The sequence below is a fragment of the Salvelinus fontinalis genome, chromosome 10, assembly GCF_029448725.1.
Source record: "Salvelinus fontinalis isolate EN_2023a chromosome 10, ASM2944872v1, whole genome shotgun sequence".
NCBI classification, from domain to species: Eukaryota; Metazoa; Chordata; class Actinopteri; order Salmoniformes; family Salmonidae; genus Salvelinus; species Salvelinus fontinalis.
The window spans coordinates 44398233-44419806 of NC_074674.1; the positions used below are offsets into that span (position 1 = coordinate 44398233).

The 21574-nt window shown below is 48.5% G+C and overlaps 1 protein-coding gene across 2 annotated transcripts in view; it reads right to left on the minus strand.

Annotated features, from left to right (window-relative positions):
- Positions 1–238: 238 nt before the first annotated feature.
- The window catches only part of LOC129864184 (stAR-related lipid transfer protein 13-like), a 67842-nt gene continuing 46506 nt past the window's right edge, over positions 239–21574 (minus strand). Inside the window, exons 4-15 of one of the 2 annotated variants that reach the window (XM_055936868.1) lie at positions 20545–20608; positions 13689–13988; positions 11742–12856; positions 11343–11513; positions 11035–11194; positions 9224–9422; positions 7512–7725; positions 7159–7273; positions 6302–6550; positions 4901–5118; positions 4301–4477; positions 239–3789 (exon numbers count right to left, since the gene is read on the minus strand). In XM_055936868.1, coding sequence (XP_055792843.1) covers positions 3672–3789; positions 4301–4477; positions 4901–5118; positions 6302–6550; positions 7159–7273; positions 7512–7725; positions 9224–9422; positions 11035–11194; positions 11343–11513; positions 11742–12856; positions 13689–13988; positions 20545–20608 — 3100 coding nt within the window. In that variant the 3' untranslated portion in view covers positions 239–3671. The other variant, XM_055936869.1, reaches the window with a different exon arrangement.

Genomic DNA, 21574 nt, shown 5'->3' on the forward strand with positions numbered 1-21574 from the left:
TGAATGTTTTCTGATGAATGTTTTCTGATGAATATTGCTCAATCTAAAAGACACACAACTTCAACAGGGTTGACTAGTAGTCACACTCAGAGCCTGTAGATTATCAGACGTTCAGCTGGTTTCAGCAACTTTGTTCTAGACAGACGGACGGACAGATAAAAACACACAGAGCGAGAGAACGAGAAAAGAGAGAGAAATAAAGGGACAAAGACAAAGAAAGAGAGAACTCAGACTCCAGTTGTATTTTTTTGAAGTTTTATTCTCCCCTGAAGAAACAAACAGCCTTGTATCTTCCACCCTGTTTACCTTAACCTGGTTCCAGATCTGGTCCTGTTTACCTTAACCTGATTCCAGATCTGGTCCTGTTGACCTTAACCTGGTTCCAGATCTGGTCCTGTTTACCTTAACCTGGTTCCAGATCTGGCCCTGTTGTCATTGACCTGGTTCCAGATCTGGCCCTGTTGTCATTGACCTTAGCCTGGCTCCAGATCTGGCCCTGTTGTCATTGACCTTAACCTGGCTCAAGATCGGGCCCTGTTGTCATTGACCTTAGCCTGGCTCCAGATCTGGCCCTGTTGTCATTGACCTTAGCCTGGCTCCAGATCTGGCCCTGTTGTCATTGACCTTAGCCTGGCTCCAGATCTGGCCCTGTTGTCATTGACCTTAGCCTGGTTATAGATAAGGTTGTGCCGTCTCCGACAAGGCATTGTCTTACATCAGATAGCGCGATGATTCTGTCTGCATTGACTGCTTCAGGACTGCATGTCGACTAGGAATGAAGCCACCTGCCGCAGGACAATGGCAACAAGGAGTTGTCATGACAGCATAAACAGGCCTGGGACCAGACTAAGTTAAAGACTGGAGTCATCCACCCTGTTGTCCTCTGAACGCATAAACAGGTCTGGGACCAGACTAAGTTAAAGCCTGGTGTCAACCACCCTGTTGTCCTCTGAACGCATCAACAGGTCTGGGACCAGACTAAGTTAAAGCCTGGTGTCAACCACCCTGTTGTCCTCTGAACGCATCAACAGGTCTGGGACCAGACTAAGTTAAAGCCTGGTGTCATCCACCCTGTTGTCCTCTGAACGCATCAACAGGTCTGGGACCAGACTAAGTTAAAGCCTGGTGTCAACCACCCTGTTGTCCTCTGAACGCATCAACAGGTCTGGGACCAGACTAAGTTAAAGCCTGGTGTCAACCACCCTGTTGTCCTCTGAACGCATCAACAGGTCTGGGACCAGACTAAGTTAAAGCCTGGTGTCAACCACCCTGTTGTCCTCTGAACGCATAAACAGGTCTGGGACCAGACTAAATTAAAGCCTGGTGTCAACCACCCTGTTGTCCTCTGAACGCATCAACAGATCTGGGACCAGACTAAGTTAAAGCCTGGTGTCATCCACCCTGTTGTCCTCTGAACGCATCAACAGGTCTGGGACCAGACTAAGTTAAAGCCTGGTGTCAACCACCCTGTTGTCCTCTGATCTCCTCAGCTATCTCCTCACATTTACCCATAATCCCCTATGGCTCACGTCAGAATCAAGTACACTGTTCCCACGCAAACAGCACTTACAGAGCATGGCGGTACTATAGCAACATTACAGTTTAGCTGTGCCATGGTAACTCCGTGGTAAAGCCATGGCGATACCATAGCAACGTTACGGTTTAGCGGCACCATAGTAACGCCACGGCAATACCATGGTGATCCTATAGCAACACCAAGTCAACCCTACAGCAACCTAACACCATGGTATCGCCATGGCGATGGCACTGCTATGGCAATACAGTATAGCATTATACAACAGCTTAGTAACCTCACGGCAGCGGCATGGTACAGTTCTATTATAATACATTAGATAGTTACAGTATTGCTTTAGGACATGTGATATGACCATAACATCAGCATATCAATATGATAAAGTCCTGATGGGCAATGAGAGACAGTTTCATCTGCTGGTACAGAGAGCATCACTTATTTACACTGTGTGTACAGACTAGCACACACACACACACGCACACACATACGCATACACGCACACGCACACGCACACACACACACACACACACACACACACACACACACACACACACACACACACACACACACACACACACACACACACACACACACACACACACACACACACACACACGCTTCCCAGAAGCAGTGAAATGGATAAATGTCCTAGACATTGTATAACAGGATTAAAAGAAAGCAACGATTATACAACAACAATGATGATGTCATAATATTAAAATAACAATAATACAATAATAATATAATTAACACAGACAATAAAGATGATAGTACTAATAATATGAATAATAATAATAGTAGTTTAAACGGACGGTGATGCTGATGCTGAGAGCAAAGATAAAGCTTTAGGAACCAGGGGCCCAGATACACAAAACCTTCTTGAAGAAGAAATGTCTTTTTAACTGACATTTTTTCCCTTTAACTGTAGACTTATGAAGAAAGTTAAGCAAAGTTGATATTCCTCAAAAAGGTTATTGGAAATGTTAAGGGTTATTTTTTTATAATTTCTCCTTAAACAAAAAGTTAAGAAGAAATTTGATTCTTAAATAAAGTTATTGGATTTGTTCGTAATTCCAAGATAGCTAAACCCTCGTCTTAAACTCAGGGCAGTGAGAGAATACGCTCATGAAAACTATTGAACCTGTTTAATTCACTGAAAAACTTTATTATTTTAACCCCAAGAACATGTTTTAGAACAGTAATCTCAGTAGGAAATATGCAAACATGATTACCGTTGTTAGCTAGATAGCTAGCTAAACCGGTTGCCAAGCAACAAACATCTTAAGAAGATTTGTAAGAAGATATTTCAGGAGTTCGTAAGAAAATCATTAAATCTTAAGATATTGTGGAGGAAATGCACTATTTTATGAACTTCTTTTTTTTTTTTTTCTTAAGCAGCTTCTTACATTTTTTTTTGCGTAAGAAATGTTTTGTGAATCTGGACCCAGATCTGTCTTCAAATTCAATCTAGAACGTTCCGTATCCCTTGTTCCAAGTTCAATATTGTTCAGTGTCACTGGTTCTACATTTGATTGTTCCAAATCTCTGGTTCAGAGGTTTAAAAAAAGGTTTCTTAAACTATGGGTCGGCACCCAAAGTGGGTCCCTGGGCATGTGAGAGGTGTGTCGTGAGTTTTCAGAATACATCTATCATCACACACTATTTCTTCTTAATTTGGGTCGTTGGAGGACGATTTGGGTCATGGGAGGACAGTCAATTTCTGAAACAGTTTAAGAATCCCTGATAGATTGTTCCATATTTCCTGGTTCTACATTTTATATCACCAGTCGTTGTTCCCTGGTGATAGGTCGCTGCTTTCAGAACCCTGGTTCCTAGTTATAGGTCGAACTAGTCTTCCCCCCTGCTTCCTCAGTTCCCTGGTTCCTCGGTTCCCTGGTTCTAGGTTCCCCGGTTCTAGGTTCCCTGGTTCTAGGTTCCCTGGTTCTAGGTTCCCTGGTTCTAGGTTCCCTGGTTCTAGTTTCCCTGGTTTCAAGGTCCATGAATCTCGGTCCAAGCTTCAAAGGTCCACGGTTCTAGCCCTCCTGTTCTTCTGTGTTTTTACTTCTCTCTGGTCTTCTGGTCCTTGGGGCCGTGCTCCCTGGCGGTGTAGCCCAGCCTCATGCCCTGGTCCTGGGGTTCAAGACTTGGTCTCTGGGCCTGGGGGGTCTGGAGGGAGGAAAGAGGAACGGATCCTCTGGGCCTCAGAGACACACAGGTGACCGAACACCTTGTTGTACCACTCTGGAGACCTGCCCCTGGACACAGTAACAACATGGGTTAAAACACCTTGTACCAGTCTGGAGACCTGGACACAGTAACAACATGGGTTAAAACACCTTGTACCAGTCTGGAGACCTGGACACAGTAACAACATGGGTTAAAACACCTTGTACCAGTCTGGAGACCTGGACACAGTAACAACATGGGTTAAAACACCTTGTACCAGTCTGGAGACCTGCCCCTGGACACAGTAACAACATGGGTTAAAACACCTTGTACCAGTCTGGAGACCTGGACACAGTAACAATATGGGTTACAACACCTTGTACCAGTCTGGAGACCTGGACACAGTAACAACATGGGTTAAAACACCTTGTACCAGTCTGGAGACCTGGACAGAGCAACAACATATGGCATGACTATGAATAGTAGAACAGACTGTTACTACACACACACACACACACACACACACACACACACACACACACACACACACACACACACACACACACACACACACACACACACACACACACACAGCCTTACTTCAGATCGACTCTGCAGATGTGTGTGAGTCTGGACCTCCCGGTTCCGTGGGGTTCTAGAAGGTACTGTGATTCTAGAACCACTCCTCTGACTGATACCATGGCTGGACTGTCCTCATAGTCCACTGATACACACACCAACACACTGCAACCCTTACAAATGTTGCTACGCCACGACCTGAGAGAGAGACAGAGAAAGAGAGAGAGAGAGAGAGAGAGAGAGAGAGAGAGAGAGAGAGAGAGAGAGAGAGAGAGAGAGAGAGAGAGAGAGAGAGAGAGAGAGAGAGAGAGAGAGAGAGAGAGAGCGACAGAGAGGAGAGAGAGAGCGACAGAGAAGAGAGAGAGACAGAGAGAGGGAATGAAGGAAGGTAAAGGGAGAGCGAGAGGGTAGGAGCAGAGAGAGAGAGAGGAAGAGACAGAGAGAGAGAGAGAGAGCGAGAGAGAGAGAGCGACAGAGAGAGAGAGAGAGAGAGCGACAGAGAGAGAGAGGAGAGAGAGACAGAGAGAGGGAGACAAAGAAATCACATCAGACAGTCAGTGAGATAAAAATAATGATTGAGGTGAAAAAGATAGTCTGATCAAAGTGATTTGGTCCACTAACCTCAGTACCACGTAGTCAGTGTTGGGGTGTGGGGCCATGCTCTGCAAGCTGTACTGGTAGATGTCTGTCTGTCTGCCCAGGGTTTCCAGAACCTTCTCCTGCACTACGTCTGTCTGCCACAGGGGGCGCTCCCGCAGCAGCCTCTCCAACACCTCACTGGGCGTCGCACACACCTCCACACACACACGCCACCGCCGCAGCGGGTTACCATCACCCACCTAGAGTAGAGAGAGAGACACACACACACACACACACACACACACACACACACACACACACACACACACACACACACACACACACACACACACACACACACATACACACACACACACACACACACGTTAGGTAGAATGTGTTTGTGGGTGTAGGTGCTTACAATATAATAAACTGGGTGGTTCGAGCCCTGAATGCTGATTGGCTGACAGCCGTGATATACCGCGGGTATGGAAACATTTATTTGTACTGCTCTAATTATGTTGGTAACCAGTTTATAATAGCAATAATGCACCTTGGAGGTTTGTGGTGTATGGATAATATACCACGGATAAGGGCTGTATCAAGGCACACAGCGTTGCGTCTTGCGTAAGAACAGCCCTTAGCCGTGGTATATTGGCCATATACCACACCTCCTCGGGCCTTAGTGCTTCATTCTAATATGTCTGTGGTGTGTGTGATGGTATGAGTGTGTGATGGTATGAGTGTGTGATGGTATGAGTGTGTGATGGTATGAGTGTGTGATGGTATGAATGTGTCATGGTATGAGTGTGTGTATGGTATGAGTGTGTGATGGTATGAGTGTGTGATGGTATGAGTGTGTGATGGTATGAGTGTGTGTATGGTATGAGTGTGTGATGGTATGAGTGTGTGTATGGTATGAGTGTGTGATGGTATGAGTGTGTGATGGTATGAGTGTGTGATGGTATGAGTGTGTGTATGGTATGAGTGTGTGATGGTATGAGTGTGTGATGGTATGAGTGTGTGATGGTATGACTGTGTGATGGTATGAGTGTGTGATGGTATGAGTGTGTGATGGTATGAGTGTGTGATGGTATGAGTGTGTGTATGGTATGAGTGTGTGATGGTATGAGTGTGTGTATGGTATGAGTGTGTGATGGTATGAGTGTGTGTATGGTATGAGTGTGTGATGGTATGAGTGTGTGTATGGTATGAGTGTGTGATGGTATGAGTGTGTGATGGTATGAGTATGTGATGGTATGAGTATGTGATGGTATGAATGTGTGTATGGTATGAGTGTGTGATGGTATGAGTGTGTGATGGTATGAGTGTGTGATGGTATGAGTATGTGATGGTATGAGTATGTGATGGTATGAGTGTGTGTATGGTATGACTGTGTGATGGTATGAGTGTGTGTATGGTATACATGTTAAGTACACACACCTTTTTGCAGGCCAGTTCAGTGTGGTCACTAGTAGCCCGGGAGACCCATCCTTTGCTGCTGTCTCTGGCCTCCTTTAGTAGACCCTGGACCAGCCCCTCCATGTGTGTGTTGTAGGATCCTTCCTCCTCTTCCTCCTCCTCTTCCTCCTCCTCGTCGTCATGTGTCTTACGCAGCTCGTCCAGAGGGGGCACTAGTAACTGAGCATCCATGTAGGAGGTATGGGACCGGCTTACCATGTCCTGTGGGATCTGAATGGGACAGGAGTTGTGTGTCAGCTATGAGGTATATTACTGAGGCTGTGTTTACACCGCCAGCCACATTCTGATCAAATACAGGCAAATGAGCTGATCTGACTGGGCAAAAGACCAATTAGAAAGAAAAATAAATCGGAATTTGTCTCCCTGTGTAAACGCAACCAAACAGTAGAAATAGGACTGGTTAATTAGGACCAGAATTTAAACAGAGTACAATGTGCTGACATGACACTACCCCCTTGACATGACACTACCCCCTTGACATGACACTACCCCCTTGACATGACACTACCCCCTTGACATGACACTACCCCCTTGACATGACACTACCCCCTTGACATGACACTACCCCCTTGACATGACACTACCCCCTTGACATGACACTACCCCCTTGACATGACACTACCCCCTTGACATGACACTACCCCCTTGACTTTCAAATGTAATTCACGCTTGAGCCGACGTCCACATTGTTTACTGCAAAGGCGATCTCCTCCAACGTCAGGGAAATGACCAGTAAATGTACAGTGAACTGTCATCACCTTACAGTTAGATAATAACTAGTCTATGAAATAATTCCCAACAGAGATGTTGTTTCTCACCTCAAACAGGTGCTGGCACTCAGTGATCATGTGAGCCAGGCCTTGTGTGGCGGCTAGGTTCTCACTCAGGTCCTTCTGGTCCGGACGGCCCGTAGCATACTTCCTCTGGATCGACCTATAGGAGGAGAGGAGGGGAGGAGTTAGTGACTGAGGGGAGGAGTTAGTGAGATGGTAGCAGAGGGGAGCAGGTGGGAGGCCATTGTTAATGCAGTACAGGTCAGCAGATGTTCTGTGTGTGTGTGTGTGTGTGTGTGTGTGTGTGTGTGTGTGTGTGTGTGTGTGTGTGTGTGTGTGTGTGTGTGTGTGTGTGTGTGTGTGTGTGTGTGTGTGTGTGTGTGTGTGTGTGTGTGTACCTGGGGGACAGGTTGTCATTCTTCAGTATGTTGAGGTGGAACAGGGAGGGGCCCAGACACACAGCCAGGTTCATAGGGGTCATCTGGTTCTCCTCTACACAGGAAGTGACATCACGCAGGAAGCAGAGCAGCGTCTGGAGCACTTCCCTGTTCTCGTCTGACATCAGCAAGATGGCCGCCCTCACGGCCTGCAACCTCTGCTCCTTAGGGACATCTACAGGGAGAGAGAGGGAGAGAGAGATAGATAGAGAGAGAGAGTGTAGAAGCAGAGAGAGAGAGAAAGAGACAGAGACAGAGACAGAGACAGAGACAGAGGGTAGAAGCAGAGAGAGAGAGAGAGAGAGAGGGAGAGAGAGAGAGAGAGAGAGAGAGACAGAGACAGAGACAGGGACAGAGACAGAGACAGAGACAGAGAGAGAGTATGGACGAGACAGATAGAGGGAGGGAGGGATATATGCAGGAGAATTAGCCAGATATCAGGAAAATTTCATCTCGTCAGCTAGATTACGCTAGATTAAGACTACTGGCTACCTGTCAGGCTCACTTTCCTGTTGAACTCAGCTAGGTTACGCTAGATTAAGGCTACTGGCTACCTGACAGGCTCACTTTCCTGTTGAACTCAGCTAGATTACGCTAGATTAAGGCTACTGGCTACCTGCAAGGCTCACTTTCCTGTTGAACTCAGCTAGGTTACGCTAGATTAAGGCTACTGGCTACCTGCAAGACTCCCTTTTCTGTTGAACTCAGCTAGGTTACGCTAGATTAATAAGACTACTGGCTACCTGACAGGTTCACTTTCCTGTTGAACTCAGCTAGGTTACGCTAGATTAAGGCTACAGGCTACCTGTCAGGCTCACTTTCCTGTTGAACTCAGCTAGGTTACGCTAGATTAAGGCTACAGGCTACCTGTCAGGTTCACTTTCCTGTTGAACTCAGCTAGGTTACGCTAGATTAAGGCTACTGGCTACCTGTCAGACTCACTTTCCTGTTGAACTCAGCTAGGTTACGCTAGATTAAGGCTACTGGCTACCTGTCAGACTCACTTTCCTGTTGAACTCAGCTAGGTTACGCTAGATTAAGGCTACTGGCTACCTGACAGGCTCACTTTCCTGTTGAACTCAGCTAGGTTACGCTAGATTAAGGCTACTGGCTACCTGACAGGCTCACTTTCCTGTTGTGACAGGACATAAAACAATATAGAGGTAAAATGCATATCAATTTTGAGACATGACATGTAGTATTTTCATATTTTAGTATACGCGTTTCATATTCATTCCTGTATCTCTGTGAAATGTAAACGGAGCACTGAGTGTACACCAAGGTTTTGATTTTCAAAGTCTTTTACATTTTCACTTAGCTTGTGTCATGCTAGTTTAGCTTTTTGCGACCCACGTAAACAAATCATATTTGAGCTGAAAGTAGAAAAGTTCTGGATTAAGAGGGTGTTTAAAAAAAGAAATATATATTTGACCTTTAATTAACTAGACAAATCAGTTAAGAACAAATTCTTATTTACATTGACAGTCTAGGAACAGTGGGTTAACTGTCTTGTTCAGGGGCAGAACGACAGATTTCTACCATGTCAGCTCGGGGATTCGATCTTGCAACCTTTCGGTTACCGGTCCACCTCTCTGACCACTAGGCTACCTGCCGCCTCTGTGCACGCTTCCATGAGTGTGTGTTCATGTACGTCAGTTTGTGTGTGTTCTTACACTGGTATATATGCAGGAAGGTCTCTCCCAGCTTGCTCGTCAGCAGAGGTTCAGGAAGGTCTCTGTAGAACTGTTTCACCATGTCTGCTACGTCGTACGCTGACTGGTCCTCGTAACACACACTGTCAGGACAGGTCTCGCACTCCTGTCTCAACGCCTGGATACGAGACTTCACACCAGATTTACGGAACAGACCCACCTAGGAGAGGGAGAAGGGGAGAGAGAGGGATAAGGGGAGAGATGGGGAGAGAGGGAGAGTGGGAGAATGGGAGAGAGGAGTAAAGGAAAAGAGGGAGAGGGAGAGTGGGAGAGAGGAGTAGAGGAAAAGAGGGAGAGGGAGAGTGGGAGAGAGGAGTAGAGGGAGAGAGCGAGAGAGGAGTAGAGGGAGGGAGCGAGAGAGGAATAGAGGAAAAGAGGGAGAGGGAGAGGGAGAGTGGGAGAGAGGAGTAGAGGGAAAGAGGGAGAGAGAGAGTAGGAGAGAGGAGTAGAGGGAGAGAGCGAGAGAGGAGTAGAGGGAGGGAGCGAGCGAGGAGTAGAGGAAAAGAGGGAGAGGGAGAGTGGGAGAGAGGAGTAGAGGGAAAGAGGGAGAGAGAGAGTAGGAGAGAGGAGTAGAGGGAGAGAGCGAGAGAGGAGTAGAGGGAGGGAGCGAGAGAGGAGTAGAGGGAGAGATGGAGAGAGAGAGTGGGAGAGAGGAGTAGAGGGAGAGAGCGAGAGAGGAGTAGAGAGAGAGAGGGAGAGAAGGAGAGAGGAGTAGAGGGAGAGAGGGAGAGAAGGAGAGAGGAAAGAAGGAGAGAAAGAGAGAGGAGCAGAGGTAAAGAGTTACACTACTGTCTCAATGCCCATATACGAGATTTCACACCTTCACACCTAAGTCTCGTGCGGTGGAGGAGATGTTCGTAGGCTATACTCAGCCTTGTCTCAGCGTAGCAAGTTGATGGTCTGTTGATATCCCTCTAGTGGTGTGGGGGCTGTGCTTTGGCAAAGTGGGTGGGGTTATTTCCTGCCTGGTTGGCCCTGTCCGGGGGTATCGTAGGACGGGGCCACAGTGTTCCTCAACCCCCCCGTCTGTCTCCAGTATCTATGCTGCAATAGTCTATGGTGTAATTCTCCTGTCTTATCTGGTGTCCTGTGTGAATTTAAGTATGCTCCCTCTAATTCTCTCTCTCTCCCAGAGGACCTGAGCCCTAGGACCATGCCTCAGGACTACCTGGCCTGATGACTCCTCGCTGTCCCCAGTCCACCTGGCCATGCTGCTGCTCCAGTTTCAACTGTTCTGCCTGCGGCTATGGAACCCCGACCTGTTCACCGGACGTGCTACCTTGTCCCAGACCTGATGTTTTGTACTCTCTCTCTCTCTCTCTCTACCGCACCTGCTGTCTCGACCTCTGACTGATCGGCTATGAAAAGCCAACTAACATTTACTCCTGAGGTGCTGACCTGTTGCACCCTCTACAAATACTGTGATTATTATTTGACCCTGCTGGTCATCTATGAACGTCTGAACATATTGATGAACAATCTGGCCTTAATGGCGACGTACTCTTATAACCTCCACCCGGCACAGCCAGAAGAGGACTGGCAACCCCTCAGAGCCTGGTTCCTCTCTAGGTTTCTTCCTAGGTTCTGGCTTTTCTAGGGAGTTTTTCCTAGCCACCTTGCTTCTACACCTGCATTGCCTGCTGTTTGGGGGTTTAGGTTGGGTTTCTGTACAGCACTTTGAGATATAAGCTGATGTAAGACGGGCTATATATATAATACATTTGATTGACTTACACAACTATTTGAGTGTGTGTGTGTGTGTGTGTGTGTACCTGGTCAAGGCAGTGCATCCTGAGATGCCTCAGGGCCTGCTGTAGACAAAGAGGTAGAGGGTAACCACAGCGCTGTGTGTGAACGATGAGGGGAACACCAAACACACTCCTCTCTCTGTAGTCAGGGACCTTCAAACGCTTCATAAACTTAGGGACAGACCTGGAGAGAGAAAGTAGAGGAGGTGACTGTGTGTGTGTGTGTGTGTGTGTGTGTGTGTGTGTGTGTGTGTGTGTGTGTGTGTGTGTGTGTGTGTGCGCGTGCGCGTGCGCGTGCGTGTGCGTGTGCGTGTGTGTGTGTGTGTACCTACCAGGTCCAGCCGTGTTTGTTTGACATGGAGTAATTCTCCATGATGGCTGTGAGTCGGAGCAGAGAGAACTTCTGGAGCAGGCTGAGCTGGCCTGCTGATTGGCTACTGATCTGCAGCGCGGAGCCTGATTGGCGCAGACGGTCAGAGAGGCGGAAGCTCGGCCACCTCAGACTGGAGGGGGGGGGAGAGAGAGAGAGAGAGAGAGAGAGAGAGAGAGAGAGAGAGAGAGAGAAAGAGAGAGAGAGAGAGAGAGAGAGAGAGAGAGAGAGAGAGAGAGAGAGAGAGAGAGAGAGAGAGAGAGAGAGAGAAATTAAAGGGAAAAGACTCAGAGAGACTGACCAGAGAGACTGACCAGAGAGACTGACCAGGATACATACAAGTTACATTAGAGAGACTCACCGTGGTCTGGTAAGGGAAGCTCCCACTCCAGAGTCTCTCCTCTCTCTGGTCCCTGTAGACTCCATGTCAGTCAGGGAGACCCCGTCTCTCTCCCCCTCACTGGGCATGGTCCTCCCCTCTCCATCCCCCTCACTGGGTGTGGTCCTCTCCTCTCCCTCCCCCTCACTGGGTGTGGTCCTTCCCTCTCCCTCTCCCTCCCCCTCATCCTCACCCCTCTTTCCCTCCCCTGCCTCCCCCTCCTCCCCCACCACACCCTCCGGCAGCACACTGCGACTCCAGTGGTCTACGATCTGCTGCAGGCCGCTGATGTGACTGATGATGTCATCCAGGTGGGGGAACAGGTGATCGTCTCGGTCCACATCCAGCAGGTCACCTGTGGACGCGTACAGGTGAGACCCGGGGACGTTGTCATACACACTCACCCTGCTGCCCCGCGGAGCTCCAGGGCAGGGAGGCTTCTTGGACAGAGCCGTACCCGTCCAGGGGGAGCCTTTGCTGGGGTGGAGTGTGGAGGGAGAGGGGGTCTGGCGCTGGTGGTTGGTGGCTGTGGCTAGACTCTCTATAGACAAGGCTTTGGGGAAGGTGCCTGGTTTGTGGTTCTTGGGGATGTGGACCAGCAGGTCCTCATAGGAGCGGAAGTGGTTCCTGCTGAACGGGCTCTGTTGTGCTTCAGTCCTCCGAACATGGGGGGCGCCAGAGAGCAGCTCCATGTCTTCCAGGTACATACTTCCTCTTTTTGGCTTGGAGACAGACTCCCTCACACAGGGGCGCATGGAGCTCACACCGCTCGTCACCGATTGGCCCTTGCTGCCGTTGCCGAGAGCTATACGGGACGAGTTGTCGTCTGATTGGTGGGGAGGATCAGGACTGTCCTCTGATTGATTGATGGGAACACAGTGGAGTGTCTGTAACGCCTGGGGCTCCTCCCCATGTAGGACCGGCCCACTGATGACGAGCGGCGCCCGTCCACTTCCTGACTTCCTCTTGGAGGACGGCCCCCAGGTACGCATCATCTCCATGCGACGCAGGAAGGCCTTTGCCGGACTCCGCCCACCCTGGCCGTGACGGCTACTTTTGATTGGTAGAGAGTTGTAGTGGGACAGGTCTCCTGGGGGCTGGAAATGAAAAATACATCAATAAAAATAATTTATTTGATCTATTTTGTGCTTTTCAAAACTCCTAAAGTCACTTCACATAAAACACATCAGCAATATCAATAAAAAAAAGCTTTAAAAAACTATAAAATAACACATTAAAATAAAACATTAAATTAACACAATAAGATAACACATTCAAATAAAACATTAAATTAACACAATAAGATAACACATTAAAATAAAACATTAAATTAACACAATAAGATGACACATTAAAATAAAACATTAAATTAACACAATAAGATGACACATTAAAATAAAACATTAAATTAACACAATAAGATGACACATTAAAATAAAACATTAAATTAACACAATAAAATAACACATTAAAATCAGCAAAAAAAAGGCAAATGTGTGTTCCAAATGGCACCCTATTCCCTACCAAGTAGTGTACTACATAGGGAATAGGCAGCCCTATGGGCCCTGGTCAACAGTAGTGTACTACATAGGGAATAGGGAGCCCTATAGGCCCTGGTCAACAGTAGTGTACTACATAGGGAATAGGCAGCCCTCCTCAAACAATAACATGGTATTCTTTCAATGTAATAGCGACTGTAAATTAGACAGTGCAGTTAGATTAACAAGAATTTAAGCATTCTACCAATATCAGATATGTCTTTGGCCTGGGTATTTTTATTGTTACTTACAACCTCATGCTAATCACATTAGCCTACGTTAGCTCAACCGTCCCGTGGAAGGGACACCGATCCCGAAGAAGTTTTAAATCTACCACAACTACATAGAGAATAAAGTGCCATTTGGGAGACAGACATGAGGACAGACTAACCTGGTAGGGTCCTGCCAGTGAGGCCATAGAGACAGAGTCAGGAAGCATGGCTCCCAGAGAGTCTTGACTGTGCAGAGAGGATATATCCGTGATCTCTGGTTCGCTCAGGTCCGTCAGGACGCTCTCACTGCTCACCGTGCTCCTCAGTCGCCCCTCCCCCTGGCACCCCTCAGGGCTGCTCTCATTGGGCGAGCCCAGCAGGAAGTGCATGTCCTGGAGGCGGGACCAGCGCCGGCTGTTCCATTCAAAGGTCCATCTCTTACTGATGGCCAGCGGGTCATCGTCGTCTGAATCATCAGTCTGGAGAGAGAGAGAGTATATTGGTCTGTACTACCGCAAAACACAGTATTTTAACCAGGCAATTCAGTTAAGAACAAATTCTTATTCAAAATGACGGCCTAGGAACGGTGGGTTAACTGCCTTGTTCAGGGGCAGAACGACAGATTTTTACCTCGTCAGCTCGGGGATACGATCTAGCAACCGTTCGGTTACAGGCCCAACGCTCTAACCACTAGGCTACCTGCCTCCTCTACACTCTAACCACTAGGCTACCTGCCTCCTCTACACTCTAACCACTAGGCTACCTGCCTCCTCTACACACTAACCACTAGGCTACCTGCCTCCTCTACACTCTAACCACTAGGCTACCTGCCTCCTCTACACTCTAACCACTAGGCTACCTGCCTCCTCTACGCTCTAACCACTAGGCTACCTGCCTCCTCTACGCTCTAACCAATAGAATACCTACCTCCTCTACACTCTAACCACTAGGCTACCTGCCTCCTTTACACTCTGACCACTAGGCTACCTAACTCCTCTACACTCTAACCACTAGGCTACCTGCCTCCTCTACACTCTGATCACTAGGCTACCCGCCTCCTCTACACTCTAACCACTAGGCTACCTGCCTCCTCTACACTCTAACCACTAGGCTACCTGCCACCCCTACACTCTAACCACTAGGCTACCTGCCTCTACACTCTAACCACTAGGCTACATGCCTCCTCTACACTCTAACCACTAGGCTACCTGCCTCCTCTACACTCTAACCACTAGGCTACCTACCTCCTCTACACTCTAACCACTAGGCTACCTACCGCCCCTACACTCTAACCAATAGGCTACCTGCCTCCTCTACACTCTAACCACTAGGCTACCTGCCTCCTCTACACTCTAACCACTAGGCTACCTGCCTCGTCTAAACTCTAACCACTAGGCTACCTACCTCCTCTACACTCTAACCACTAGGCTACCTGCCACCTCTACACTCTAACCACTAGGCTACCTGCCTCCTCTACACTCTAACCACTAGGCTACCTGCCTCTACACTCTAACCACTAGGCTACCTGTCTCCTCTACACTCTAACCACTAGACTACCTGCCTCCTCTACGCTCTAACCACTAGGCTACCTGCCTCCTCTACACTCTAACCACTAGGCTACCTGCCTCCTCTACGCTCTAACCACTAGGCTACCTGCCTCCTCTACACTCTAACCACTAGGCTACCTGCCTCCTCTACGCTCTAACCACTAGGCTACCTGCCTCCTCTACACTCTAACCACTAGGCTACCTGCCTCCTCTACACTCTAACCACTAGGCTACCTGCCTCCTCTACACTCTAACCACTAGGCTACCTGCCTCCTCTACACTCTAACCACTAGGCTACCTGCCTCCTCTACACTCTAACCACTAGGCTACCTGCCTCCTCTACACTCTAACCACTAGTCTACCTGCCTCCTCTACAATCTAACCACTAGGCTACCTGCCTCCTCTACACTCTAACCACTAGGCTACCTGCCTCCTCTACACTCTAACCACTAGGCTACCTGCCGCCCCTACACTCTAACGACTAGGCTACCTGCCTCCTCTACACTCTAACCACTAGGCTACCTGCCTCCTCTACACTCTAACCACTAGGCTACCTACCTCCTCTACACTCTAACCACTAGGCTACCTACCGCCCCTACATTCTAACCACTAGGCTACCTGCCTCGTCTAAACTCTAACCACTAGGCTACCTACCTCCTCTACACTCTAACCACTAGGCTACCTGCCACCTCTACACTCTAACCACTAGGCTACCTGCCTCCTCTACACTCTAACCACTAGGCTACCTGCCTCTACACTCTAACCACTAGGCTACCTGTCTCCTCTACACTCTAACCACTAGACTACCTGCCTCCTCTACGCTCTAACCACTAGGCTACCTGCCTCCTCTACACTCTAACCACTAGGCTACCTGCCTCCTCTACGCTCTAACCACTAGGCTACCTGCCTCCTCTACACTCTAACCACTAGGCTACCTGCCTCCTCTACGCTCTAACCACTAGGCTACCTGCCTCCTCTACACTCTAACCACTAGGCTACCTGCCTCCTCTACACTCTAACCACTAGGCTACCTGCCTCCTCTACACTCTAACCACTAGGCTACCTGCCTCCTCTACACTCTAACCACTAGGCTACCTGCCTCCTCTAAACTCTAACCACTAGGCTACCTGCCTCCTCTACACTCTAACCACTAGTCTACCTGCCTCCTCTACAATCTAACCACTAGGCTACCTGCCTCCTCTACACTCTAACCACTAGGCTACCTGCCTCCTCTACACTCTAACCACTAGGCTACCTGCCGCCCCTACACTCTAACGACTAGGCTACCTGCCTCCTCTACACTCTAACCACTAGGCTACCTGCCTCCTCTACACTCTAACCACTAGGCTACCTACCTCCTCTACACTCTAACCACTAGGCTACCTACCGCCCCTACATTCTAACCACTAGGCTACCTGCCTCCTCTACACTCTAACCACTAGGCTACCTGCCTCCTCTACACTCTAACCACTAGGCTACCTGCCTCCTCTACACTCTAACCACTAGGCTACCTGCCTCCTCTACACTCTAACCACTAGGCTACCTGCCTCCTCTACGCTCTAACCACTAGGCTACCTGCCTCCTCTACGCTCTAACCACTAGGCTACCTTCCTCCTCTACGCTCTAACCACTAGGCCACCTACCTCCTCTACACTCTAACCACTAGGCTACCTGCCTCCTCTACACTCTAACCACTAGGCTACCTGCCTCCTCTACACTCTAACCACTAGGCTACCTGCCTCCTCTACACTCTAACCACTAGGCTACCTGCCTCCTTTACACTCTGACCACTAGGCTACCTAACTCCTCTACACTCTAACCACTAGGCTACCTGCCTCCTCTACACTCTGATCACTAGGCTACCCGCCTCCTCTACACTCTAACCACTAGGCTACCTGCCTCCTCTACACTCTAACCACTAGGCTACCTGCCTCCTCTACACTCTAACCACTAGGCTACCTGCCTCCTCTACACTCTAACCACTAGGCTACCTGCCGCCCCTACACTCTAACCACTAGGCTACCTGCCTCCTCTACACTCTAACCACTAGGCTACCTGCCTCCTCTACACTCTAACCACTAGGCTACCTGCCTCCTCTACACTCTAACCACTAGGCTACCTACCGCCCCTACACTGTAACCACTAGGCTACCTGCCTCCTCTAAACTCTAACCACTAGGCTACCTGCCTCCTCTACACTCTAACCACTAGGCTACCTGCCTCCTCTACACTCTAACCACTAGGCTACCTGCCTCCTCTACACTCTAACCACTAGGCTACCTGCCTCCTCTACACTCTAACCACTAGGCTACCTGTCTCCTCTACACTCTAACCACTAGACTACCTGCCTCCTCTACACTCTAACCACTAGGCTACCTGCCTCCTCTACTCTCTAACCACTAGGCTACCTGCCTCCTCTACGCTCTAACCACTAGGCTACCTGCCTCCTCTACACTCTAACCACTAGGCTACCTGCCTCCTCTACACTCTAACCACTAGGCTACCTGCCTCCTCTACACTCTAACCACTAGGCTACCTGCCGCCCCTACACTCTAACGACTAGGCTACCTGCCTCCTCTACACTCTAACCACTAGGCTACCTGCCTCCTCTACACTCTAACCACTAGGCTACCTACCTCCTCTACACTCTAACCACTAGGCTACCTACCGCCCCTACACTCTAACCACTAGGCTACCTGCCTCCTCTACACTCTAACCACTAGGCTACCTGCCTCCTCTACACTCTAACCACTAGGCTAGCTGCCTCCTCTACGCTCTAACCACTAGGCTACCTGCCTCCTCTACACTCTAACCACTAGGCTACCTGCCTCCTCTACGCTCTAACCACTAGGCTACCTGCCTCCTCTACACTCTAACCACTAGACTACCTGCCTCCTCTACACTCTAACCACTAGGCTACCTGCCTCCTCTACACTCTAACCACTAGGCTAGCTGCCTCCTCTACGCTCTAACCACTAGGCTACCTGCCTCCTCTACACTCTAACCACTAGGCTACCTGCCTCCTCTACACTCTAACCACTAGGCTACCTGCCTCCTCTACACTCTAACCACTAGGCTAGCTGCCTCCTCTACGCTCTAACCACTAGGCTACCTGCCTCCTCTACACTCTAACCACTAGGCTACCTGCCTCCTCTACACTCTAACCACTAGGCTACCTGCCTCCTCTACACTCTAACCACTAGGCTACCTGCCTCCTCTACACTCTAACCACTAGGCTACCCGCCTCCTTTACGCTCTAACCACTAGGCTACCTGCCTCCTCTACACTCTAACCACTAGGCTACCTGCCTCCCCTCTACACTCTAACCACTAGGCTACCTGCCTCCCCTCTACACTCTAACCACTAGGCTACCTGCCTCCCCTCTACACTCTAACCACTAGGCTACCTGCCTCCCCTCTACACTCTAACCACTAGGCTACCTGCCTCCCCTCTACACTCTAACCACTAGGCTACCTGCCTCCCCTCTACACTCTAACCACTAGGCTACCTGCCTCCCCTCTACACTCTAACCACTAGGCTACCTGCCTCCCCTCTACACTCTAACCACTAGGCTACCTGACTCCCCTCTACACTCTAACCACTAGGCTACCTGACTCCCCTCTACACTCTAACCACTAGGCTACCTGCCTCCCTCTACACTCTAACCACTAGGCTACCTGCCTCCTCTACACTCTAACCACTAGGCTAGCTGCCTCCTCTACGCTCTAACCACTAGGCTACCTGCCTCCTCTACACTCTAACCACTAGGCTACCTGCCTCCTCTACACTCTAACCACTAGGCTACCTGCCTCCTCTACACTCTAACCACTAGGCTACCTGCCTCCTCTACACTCTAACCACTAGGCTACCCGCCTCCTTTACGCTCTAACCACTAGGCTACCTGCCTCCTCTACACTCTAACCACTAGGCTACCTGCCTCCTCTACACTCTAACCACTAGGCTACCTGCCTCCTCTACGCTCTAACCACTAGGCTACCTGCCTCCTCTACACTCTAACCACTAGGCTACCTGCCTCCTCTACACTCTAACCACTAGGCTACCCGCCTCCTCTACGCTCTAACCACTAGGCTACCCGCCTCCTCTACACTCTAACCACTAGGCTACCCGCCTCCTCTACACTCTAACCACTAGGCTACCTGCCTCCTCTACACTCTAACCACTAGGCTACCTGCCTCCTCTACACTCTAACCACTAGGCTACCTGCCTCCTCTACACTCTAACCACTAGGCTACCTGCCTCCTCTACACTCTAACCACTAGGCTACCTGCCTCCTCTACACTCTAACCACTAGGCTACCTGCCTCCTCTACACTCTAACCACTAGGCTACCTGCCGCCACCGACACATTCCATCAATATAAAACTACTCTCCTAACAGACCAGTCACATAAAACACTTCATAGCTGGAGTTTAAACATGTTATTGTCAAAGTCAGTTCTGTGCGATCAAAAACATTGGTTTTGCTCATTGAATGGTGCTATATCCATCATTTACCACAAGGTGGCAGAATATATTTAGTTTTTTTCTGACCATGCACAGTACAGGCCCGCATCCTCTGAATGTGAGTCTGCAGCATTATTCTCTGATTCATACGTATCAATGGTTCAGTCACACAAAAAAAAACATACAAAACTGTTATTCATTCAGATCCCCTCTTTTACCCAGACATTCATTCAGATCCCCTCTTTTACCCAGACATTCATTCAGATCCCCTCTTTTACCCAGACATTCATTCAGATCCCCTCTTTTACCCAGACATTCATTCAGATCCCCTCTTTTACCCAGACATTCATTCAGATCCCCTCTTTTACCCAGACATTCATTCAGATCCCCTCTTTTACCCAGACATTCATTCAGATCCCCTCTTTTACCCAGACATTCATTCAGATCCCCTCTTTTACCCAGACATTCATTCAGATCCCCTCTTTTACCCAGACATTCATTCAGATCCCCTCTTTTACCCAGACATTCATTCAGATCCCCTCTTTTACCCAGACATTCATTCAGATCCCCTCTTTTACCCAGACATTCATTCAGATCCCCTCTTTTACCCAGACATTCATTCAGATCCCCTCTTTTACCCAGACATTCATTCAGATCCCCTCTTTTACCCAGACATTCATTCAGATCCCCTCTTTTACCCAGACATTCATTCAGATCCCCTCTTTTACCCAGACATTCATTCAGATCCCCTCTTTTACCCAGACATTCATTCAGATCCCCTCTTTTACCCAGACATTCATTCAGATCCCCTCTTTTACCCAGACATTCATTCAGATCCCCTCTTTTACCCAGACATTCATTCAGATCCCCTCTTTTACCCAGACATTCATTCAGATCCCCTCTTTTACCCAGACATTCATTCAGATCACCTCTTTTACCCAGACATTCATTCAGATCCCCTCTTTTACCCAGACATTCATGTCGGTTTGGAGATAATAAAAGACGGAAAGATGGAGAGATGACTTACTCTCTTCCTGGGGTGGCTGACGTCTAGTTTCATGGAGCAACACTTGTTCAGGGTGTTAAGACGTCTGAAACAACCGAGACAGATACAGTTAGGTCACAGAGAGATACAGTTCTAATGTCACAGAGAGATACAGTTAGGTCACAGAGAGATACAGTTAGGTCACAGAGAGATATAGTTAGGTCACAGAGAGATACAGTTAGGTCACAGAGAGATACAGTTCTAATGTCACAGAGAGATACAGTTAGGTCACAGAGAGATACAGTTAGGTCACAGAGAGATACAGTTCTAATGTCACAGAGAGATACAGTTAGGTCACAGAGAGATACAGTTAGGTCACAGAGAGATACAGTTCTAATGTCACAGAGAGATACAGTTATGTCACAGAGAGATACAGTTAGGTCACAGAGAGATACAGTTAGGTCACAGAGAGATACAGTTCTAATGTCACAGAGAGATACAGTTAGGTCACAGAGAGATACAGTTAGGTCACAGAGAGATACAGTTAGGTCACAGAGAGATACAGTTAGGTCACAGAGAGATACAGTTAGGTCACAGAGAGATACAGTTAGGTCACAGAGAGATACAGTTCTAATTTCACAGAGAGATACAGTTAGGTCACAGAGAGATACAGTTCCAATGTCACAGAGAGATACAGTTAGGTCACAGAGAGATACAGTTAGGTCACAGAGAGATACAGTTCTAATGTCACAGAGAGATACAGTTAGGTCACAGAGAGATACAGTTCTAATGTCACAGAGAGATACAGTTAGGTCACAGAGAGATACAGTTAGGTCACAGAGAGATACAGTTCTAATGTCACAGAGAGATACAGTTAGGTCACAGAGAGATACAGTTAGGTCACAGAGAGATACAGTTCTAATGTCACAGAGAGATACAGTTAGGTCACAGAGAGATACAGTTCTAATGTCACAGAGAGATACAGTTAGGTCACAGAGAGATACAGTTAGGTCACAGAGAGATACAGTTCTAATGTCACAGAGAGATACAGTTAGGTCACAGAGAGATACAG